Raw genomic sequence first — 8,202 nt, forward strand, 5'->3', positions numbered from 1 at the left:
ATCTCCTGACCTCGTGATCCGCCTGTCTCGGCCTCCCAAAGTGCTGGGATTACAGGCTTGAGCCACCGCGCCCGGCCCCAGCTAATTTTTTTACTTTTTTTTGCTTCGTCATGTAGCCCGGGCTAGCCTGGAACTCCTGCGCTCGATTCCATCCGCTCCACGTATGATCTTATTCCAAACGTCCACCCACCGAAGTGAACAAGTTGGCCGGGAAGGCTGGGGTCGCTATGCGTTGAGCTCACCTGGCGCGGCTGGTCCACCGCCTTCTGTGGGTCGCTCTTGACCTTGTTGCTGGGGTGGTTGGTAATCTTGGTCACTGGCTGCTTGAAGATGGACGCCGTCTGCCGCACGGGTAGCGCCGTGTTCAGGTCGGGCTTGCCCTGCGGGAGGAAGGAGATGCAGTCCGGCCTGCGGGCGCCCCGGCGGCGCGGAGCCTCAAGGGGTGCGGGGCCCGAGCGACCCCTCGCCCTGCCGGCGCCCCTCACGTCCCCCGTGCCCTGCAGGACCCCCACGGTCCGGGGAGGCCGCTCCCGCAGGGTCGGCCCGGCCGGCTCTGGAGCCCCCGCCGCGGGCCGCGTCCTCGCCATGAGCCCTGCGCTCTGCGCCTTCCGCTCTGTGCCCTCCGCCCGCTGTGACCTCCTGCGCTCTGGACGCCGGGCTGTGTCGCCCGCAGGTCACGTCATGGCCGCGTCCCCGCCTAGAACGCCCCGCGCCGACGTCACCCGCGTGACGCCACCACTCACCTTGACCTGGTTGGAGGAGTCGTAGCGCACGCGCTGGCGACTCTTGTTCATCTTGCTCATCAGCATCTTGCCCGTGCGGAAGTCGAAGGTGCTCAGGTCCATGGAGCCGCCCAGGTAGCGGGCCAGCTGCGGCTTGCTGCGGAACTTCTTCCCGCTCGGGCTGCAGGGAGGCGGGACGGTCGGTGCCTGGCCGGACTCCGGACCCGGGATCCCAAACCCAGGCCTTGGCCCCAGACCCAAACCCAGTCCCAGCCCCAGCTTCAGGCCGTGACCCCAGCCCCAGACCTCAACCCGGCCGTGACCCCAACCCTGGCGTGACCCCAGACCTTCATCCCCGACCCCAGCACCCCAAAACTGGCCCCCACATCTGGGCGCCAGCCCCAGCCTCCACACTGGATCCCTGCCCCAGACCCCTAACTCCGGTCCCCTCTGAATCCTCCCCACCGTGGGCCGTGGCAGCGTCAGGCACAGCAGACACTGAGCTCGGGCACAAACGCTATTACCTACAGGAGGATGAGCCCCGGCCCTGGGAGGATAGCTCACATTTCCAGAACATTCCAGAAATGGAATTTAGGTCACATTCTTGAGAAAAGACCCCACGGAGAACAGGTATGTGAGGGACAGCCCTAAAAGCAATCTCCTTCCCCCTTGCGGTTACAGCGGCAGGGCCAGGCTGGGAAGGCGTCTCGTTCTAAGATCTGGGGCGAGGCTCCGACAGCTGCTTGGGCATAACCCGACCGCGGAGCTCGCAACAAGGCGTCCAGGTAAACACAGGCCTGCCCTCAGACATGGGGCTCTCTGCTCTCAGCCTGCCACAGACAAGCGCCGGCAGCTCATCCTCTCCAGGACCGAAGGACACCCACCTATGGGTCGCCCTGTGTGTCACATGTGGTCACACTACAGGATGACAAGCACCCAACCCAGCACGTCACCATCAGGGTTGGGATGTACGATGGAACAGCCATGTTGGAAAAGCCTGACACCTCCTCACCGAGTTTCCTGATGACCCAGACATGACATTCTGAGGTGTCTGCCTGAGAAATGAGCACACACCCACACCATCACTTCTACACGGATGTCCCCAGGAGCCCCCCCGCAGGAGCCGGGAGTGGAAGCAGCCCAGGCGCCTTCAATGGATGAACGGAAAACACACCATGGCCCGTCCACAGAATGGGACAAAACTCAGCCACGAAAAGCAGCGAGGCTCTGACACAGGCCACAGCGTGGATGCACCTTGAGGACAGCACACTCAGTGAGAGACGCCAGACACAAAAGGCCACACAGTATGTGACCCCCTTTTTTTTTTTTTTTTTGAGACGGAGTCTCGCTCTGTCGCCCAGGCTGGAGTGCAGTGGCCGGATCTCAGCTCACTGCAAGCTCCGCCTCCCGAGTTCACGCCATTCTCCTGCCTCAGCCTCCCGAGTAGCTGGGACTACAGGCGCCCGCCACTGCGCCCGGCTGGTTTTTTGTATTTTTTAGTAAAGACGGGGTTTCACCGTGTTAGCCAGGATGGTCTCGATCTCCTGACCTTGTGATCCGCCCGTCTTGGCCTCCCAAAATGCTGGGATTACAGGCTTGGAGCCACCGCGCCTGGCCAATGTGTGACCCCCATTTCTATGAAATGTCTAGAATGGGATAATTTGGAGACAGCAAGAGGACGCATAGTGCCAGAGGCTGGGGTGAGGGATGTGGAGTGACTGCTGATATGGATGCGACTTTCTTTCTTTCCTTTTGGAGATAGGGTCTCACCGTCACCCAGGCTGGAATGCAGTGGCTCAGTCACAGCTCACTGCAACCTTGAACTCCTGGGCTAGGGTGATCCTTCCACCTTAGTCTCCCAAGTAGCTGGGACGACAGGCACAAGCCACCACGCCTGGCTAATTTCTTCCTTTTTTTTTTTTTTTGAGATGGAGTCTCACTCTGTCGTCCAGGCTAGAGTGAAGTGGCTCGATCTTGGCTCTCTGCAACCTCTGCCTCCAGGTTCAAGTGATTCTCCTGCCTGAGCCTCCTGAGTAGCTGGGTGTACAGGTGCCGCCACCACACCTGGCTAATTTCTGTATTTTTAGTAGAGACCAGGTTTCACCACGTTGGTCACGCTGGTCACAAATGCCTGACCTCACGTGATCTGCCCGCCTTGGTCTCCCAAAGTGCTGGGATTACAGGTGTGAGTCATCATGCTCTGCCGCTTCATTTCTTTGTTTTTCATTTTTACTTTTAGAGCCAGGGTCTCCTTTTGTTTCCCAGGCTGGAGTGCAGTAGTGTGGTCATAGCACACTGCAGCCTTGACCTCCCAGGCTCAAGGGATTGTCCTGCCTTGCCCTCCTGAGTAGCTAGGACTGACTACAAGTGTGCTCCACCATGCCCAGCTAATTTTTAAATTTTTTGCATAGATGGGGTCTATGTTGCCCAGGTTGGTCTCCAACTTACAATCTCAAGAGATCCTCCTGCCTCGACCTCCAAAGGGGTTACAGGTAGGAGCCACTATGCCTGGCTGGTTTCTTTTATCTCGATAAAATAATTTAGAAATAATAGCACTTGTATGGTGCTTACTAGGCCAGGTACCTCAAACATACTGTATCTATAAACTCAGTCAACAGTCACTTTTATTAATAATGCATCAGCCTGAGATTGGTAGGTAGCCCTGTTTTGCTGGTTTCCCAGAATCCTCTAGGGCAGGCTCCTCCTGTCCTCTTCTGCCCCTGCCCCAGATGTCCTGGCCCATGGCAGACGCCAGATGCCAGACAACTGAGACAGCTCAGAAGAATCTCCTGTAGCCAGAAGGAAACTCAATTCTGCAGGCACTGCACAGAAATGCTTGGTCCCATGCTTAGCTCAATTGCCTCTATCCAGGATCTACGTACTGGGCTGATACACAGACCATAGGAAGTTTTATTTCTCTCCACCCGGCCCCCACCCCCCCAACCCTGGGCAAATTCCATGGTCCACCAGGACAGCACGGACGGGCTCCAGCATGTCCACTAGGACAGGGCGCCGCAGGGAGGGCACGAGGACAAGTGCCTGGGGGTCCGAAACCACTGAGGGCTCCTCCCGGAGATTGACTTTTGAGATTTACGCTTCTAATTACTCCCCGGGCTGGCTGACCTTACATCGAAGGTGGTTTGCCCAGGGCAGTGGAAAGAAACCGAGACCAGAGGCTCAGACTCAGACTTCACGTAGCCACAAGAAGAGACCCCACAAAACACGCCCAGCAGCTCTTTGCCTCCAGTCACCCCAAAGAGAGGCTGTTCTGCCTTTTAAGATGAAGGCAAACAAGGCTGGGTGCGGTGGCTCACGCCTGTAATCCCAGCACTTTGTGAGGCCGAGAGGGGTGGATTGCCCGAGCTCAGGAGTTTGAGACAAGCCTGGGCAACACAGTGAAACCTGTCTCTACTAAAATATAAAAAATTAGCCGGGCACAGTGGCGCGCACCTGTAGTCCCAGCTACTCGGGAGGCTGAGGCAGGATTGGTTTCAACCCAGGAGGCGGAGGTTGCAGTGAGCCGAGATCGTGCCACTGCACTCCAGCCTGAGCGACAGAGCGAGACTCTGTCTCCAAAAAAAAAGGCGAACAACAGACACAGATCACAGACTGGTTGTTAGGACTGGCGCACAAGGCAGTGGCTCTGGGGTTCTCTCTGGGGTGATGGAAATTCTAAAATTGAATCTGAGGATAGCTGCACATACCCGTAAATATGTGAATATGCTAAAAAACCACTGACTCGTGCACTTTAAATGAGTGTATTGTATGGTACATAAACTGTATCTCAATAATACCCTCTCAAAAAGAATAAATGCAGTGGCTCACACCTGAGGTCAGGAGTTCGAGACCAGCCTGACTGACATGGTGAAACCCCATCTCTACTAAAAATACAAAATTAGCCAGGCGTGGTGGCACATGCCCGTAATCCCAGCTAGTTGGGAGGCTGAGGCAGGAGAATTGCTCGAGCTCGGGAGGTGGAGGTTGCAGTGAGCCGAGATTGCACCACTGCACTCTAGCCTGGGTGACAGGGCAACATTCCGTCTCAAAAAAATCAAAAAACAAAAAGAGGGCGGTGTAATCCCAGCACTTTGGGAGGCCGAGGTGGGACAATCACCTGAGGTCAGGAGTTCCAGACCAGCCTGGCCAACAGGTGAAACCCTGTCTCTATTAAAAATACAAAAATTAGCTGGGGGTGGTGGCGGGGGCCTGAAATCCCAGCTACTTGGGAGGCTGAGACAGGAGAATCACTTGAACCCAGGAGGCGGAGGTTGCAGTCTGCCGAGATTGTGCCACTGCACTCCAGCCTGGGTGACAGAGTGAGACTACCTCTCAAAATAAATAATAAAAATAAAATGAAAATAAAAAATTAGCTGGGCATGGGGGCACATGCCTGTAGTCCCAGCTACTCCGGAAGCTGAGAAGGCAGGATTGCTTGAGCCCAGGAGGTCAAGGCTGCAGTGAGCTAGGATTGCACCACTGCACTCCAGCCTGGGTGACAGAACAAGACCCTGCCTCTAAATAAATAAATAAATGAATGCAAATGCAAGATAGAGGGGGTTAGTGGTAACCAGGGGCTGGGGGAGGAAGAAGTGGGGAGTGACTGCTAATGAGTACAGAGCTGCTTTTCGGGGTGATGAGAATGTTCTGGAATTACACAGTGGTGATGGTTGCACGGTTTTGTGAATGTACTAAAAACCACTGGTGGCCAGGTGTGGTGACTCACGCCTATAATCCCAGCACTTTGGGAGTCTGAGGTGCTGGGGTCAGGAGTTCGAGACCAGGCTGGCCAACATGACGAAACCCCTTCTCTACTAAAAATACAAAACTTAGCTGGGCATGGTGGCAGATGCCTGTAATCCCAGCTACTTGGGAGGCTGAGACAGGAGAATCGCTTGAACCCGGGAGGCAGAGGTTGTAGTGAGCTGAGATTGCGCCATTGCACTGTGGCCTGGGAGAAGAGGTAAACTCCGTCTCAAAAAAAAAACAAAAACAAAAACAAAAAAAACCCCACTGAATTGTACATTTTTAAAAAGCAGCTTTGGCCAGGCAGTGGCTCATGCCTGTAATCCCAGCACTTTGGGAGGCTGAAGCAGGTTAATTGCTTGAGTACAGGAATTTGAGACCAGTCTAGTCTAGGCAACATAGTGAAACTCCATCTCTATAAAAATAAGCCAGGCATGGAGGCACGTGCTTGTAATTCCCGCTACTTGGGAGGCTGAGCTGAGAGGGTCACCTGAGCCTGGGAGGTCGAGAATGCATAAGCCATAATTGTACCACTGCACCCCAGCCTGGGTGAGACCCTGTCTCAAAGAAAAAGAAAAGTAGCTTTTGTAGAATGTGAATTATATCTCAATTTTTAATAAAGGTTATGCCTATCTATTGACACAGAAAGATGTCCCTGAGATTTTATTCAATGAACAAAGAACAGCCTTGATAAAATCACACATACAGAAAAAGGTGGGCGTCACGGCCTGAACTATCCCAGGCACCCCCAACAGAGAATGCAGCCTGGGAGCCTGCAGCCTCAGATGAAAGCCTGGGCTGAGGAGGCCCCAGACCCGCAGAGGGTGGCTCTGGGCTGAGTCTGGCTTCACTTTCTGCAGAGAAACCTGAAATCTCCCCAGCCTGTTTAGAGAGCTTTTCCCTGCTTTTCTCCACTGCTAGACCCTCATGCTCAGGGCCAGGGCCCAGAGTGGGAATGAGAGAGCTGGGGTGAAGACAGTCTCAGGGCACTCCGCACAAGCTGGCCTTCATCCCAGCTCCCAAGCTGCAGCCACCCCTTAGGGGGTTCCTGCTGCCTGGATGCCTCTCCCTGTCACTCAATGTGACATCCTCAGAGAGGCCCCCCTCCCTGACCCCAGTCTCAGTCAGGCCCTGCATCTGCCCTCCCAGATTTTAGCATGTGTCACTGCAGATCTCAGGATGTGTACCCACGGCTGTAATGGAAAGTGGCTGGTGCCCTGGCTGTCACCCGTAAGCAGGAGGGCCCGGCCTCACTCCTGGCTGAATGGTCGGGATCCAGGCAGCGCCTGGTGCTGGGGAGGCTTGTTTTTGCCAAGGGGCTGACACAGACCTGCTGTGGACTCTAGGGCAGCCTTTGGGAGAGGGAAAGCCAGAAATGTGCTTGGAGGGAGGATGCCGGCAGGCCCGGCCTCCTGACAGAGGACAGAACACAGGGCTTCAGGCTTTTTAAAGAGCCAGTGAGCCAATGAAGGGGGCCAATGAGTACCAAAGGGGGATGCACGACCCTGTCCCTGAGACAGGGATTGCAGTCTCACTATGCCAATGCGTGCAATTACAGGGTTCCAGCTCATAAGGGTACACATTTGGGGACCAAGTTTCCCCCCTCTCTTGCTGTCCTTCAACTTTCCAGGAACCAGTCCCTGAGCTCCTCCTGCAGGGCCAGGCCCCACACACTGCTTCTGATCACAGCCATCCTTTCCCTGCTCACTTTCCTCACTTTATCTCCCCAAACCGGGACAGTCAAGAACCACAGGGGACCGAAGTGCACAGTGAACGGAGCGGCGGTTCTACCCCTCCTTGGCTCGTGGAAACCACCCGCCCTCACCTGGGCGGTCTCTGGCCCACGACCCCGAGCTGTGGGAAAAAGGGGGACCAACCGCACACCCCCCTTTACCCAGGTGCTCGGCACATGGCAGGCGTCCTCTTTCCCCTCATGGGGGACCTGAAGGGGCCGCGGGACAGTGAACCAAGGGGAGGGCGCAATCAAAGCTGGCCCAGAATCAAAAGCATCTTTCCCCAGCCAGGGGAAAAAAAAAAAAAAGGAAGACAAACAGCAGGTGGCCGACTGACTGGGTACTGGCTGCAGCGGGCGACTAAGTCTTTGTTCCACGGAGGGGGTTCCCTGCGCTTTCTGAGCAGCGCCTGTTCCAATTTGGGGGGGGGGTCTCTGAAAGCCTTCGACCACCAATAACATCTACGCAAATACTACCGTTAGGTGGACTCGGAAAATCGCAAGCCTGAGGTCTCCACCCTGAGGGGGCCACGACCCACGAGGTCCTCGGAAGGAGTGTGGGGGAGGAGGTGCAATACCTTTGAAAAAAGCAACGCTGCGAGGGAGACCAGTCACCCTGAGGCGCTTACTCCCAGGACTGGGTTGAGCCCAAGAACCCGCATTTTCACGCACGCTCTCCCCGATCCCCCCATGAGCCCTGCTCCCCGAAACCCCGGCTGGCCACCCCCTCAGGCTCCGCGCCACCCCAGGAGCGCCCCAAGAAGGCACCCCCTGCGTCTCACGGAAACCAAGGAACAGCCCATCCCCCACCCCTGCCTCCCGGCAGCGTCTGGCCGTCGCCAGGCGCCCCTGGCCCAGCGCGCACGAACAAAGGCCACAGTCGCCGGCCGGCAGCCAGTCCCCAAAAGGCCAGCCGAAAGCCATGCGGCCCAACAACCCGCGCACGCGCACTGGGCCTCCGCGCGCCGGTCGGACACGCACGCAAGACGCACGCACGCACGCAAG

The 8,202-nt window shown here is 56.4% G+C and overlaps 1 protein-coding gene across 1 annotated transcript in view; it reads right to left on the reverse strand.

Moving 5' to 3' along the window:
- Positions 1 to 2,000, reverse strand: part of MBD3 (methyl-CpG binding domain protein 3) — a 10,193-nt gene extending 8,193 nt beyond the window's left edge. The window contains exons 1-3 of the mRNA XM_011964032.1: positions 1,520 to 2,000; positions 744 to 903; positions 243 to 380 (exon numbers count right to left, since the gene is read on the reverse strand). Coding sequence (XP_011819422.1) covers positions 243 to 380; positions 744 to 903; positions 1,520 to 1,533 — 312 coding nt within the window. The 5' untranslated portion in view covers positions 1,534 to 2,000. The remainder of the gene's footprint in view (positions 1 to 242; positions 381 to 743; positions 904 to 1,519) is intronic.
- Positions 2,001 to 8,202: the final 6,202 nt, after the last annotated feature.

Source organism: Colobus angolensis, unplaced genomic scaffold (genome assembly GCF_000951035.1).
Source record: "Colobus angolensis palliatus isolate OR3802 unplaced genomic scaffold, Cang.pa_1.0 Scaffold64, whole genome shotgun sequence".
Lineage (NCBI taxonomy): Eukaryota > Metazoa > Chordata > Mammalia > Primates > Cercopithecidae > Colobus > Colobus angolensis.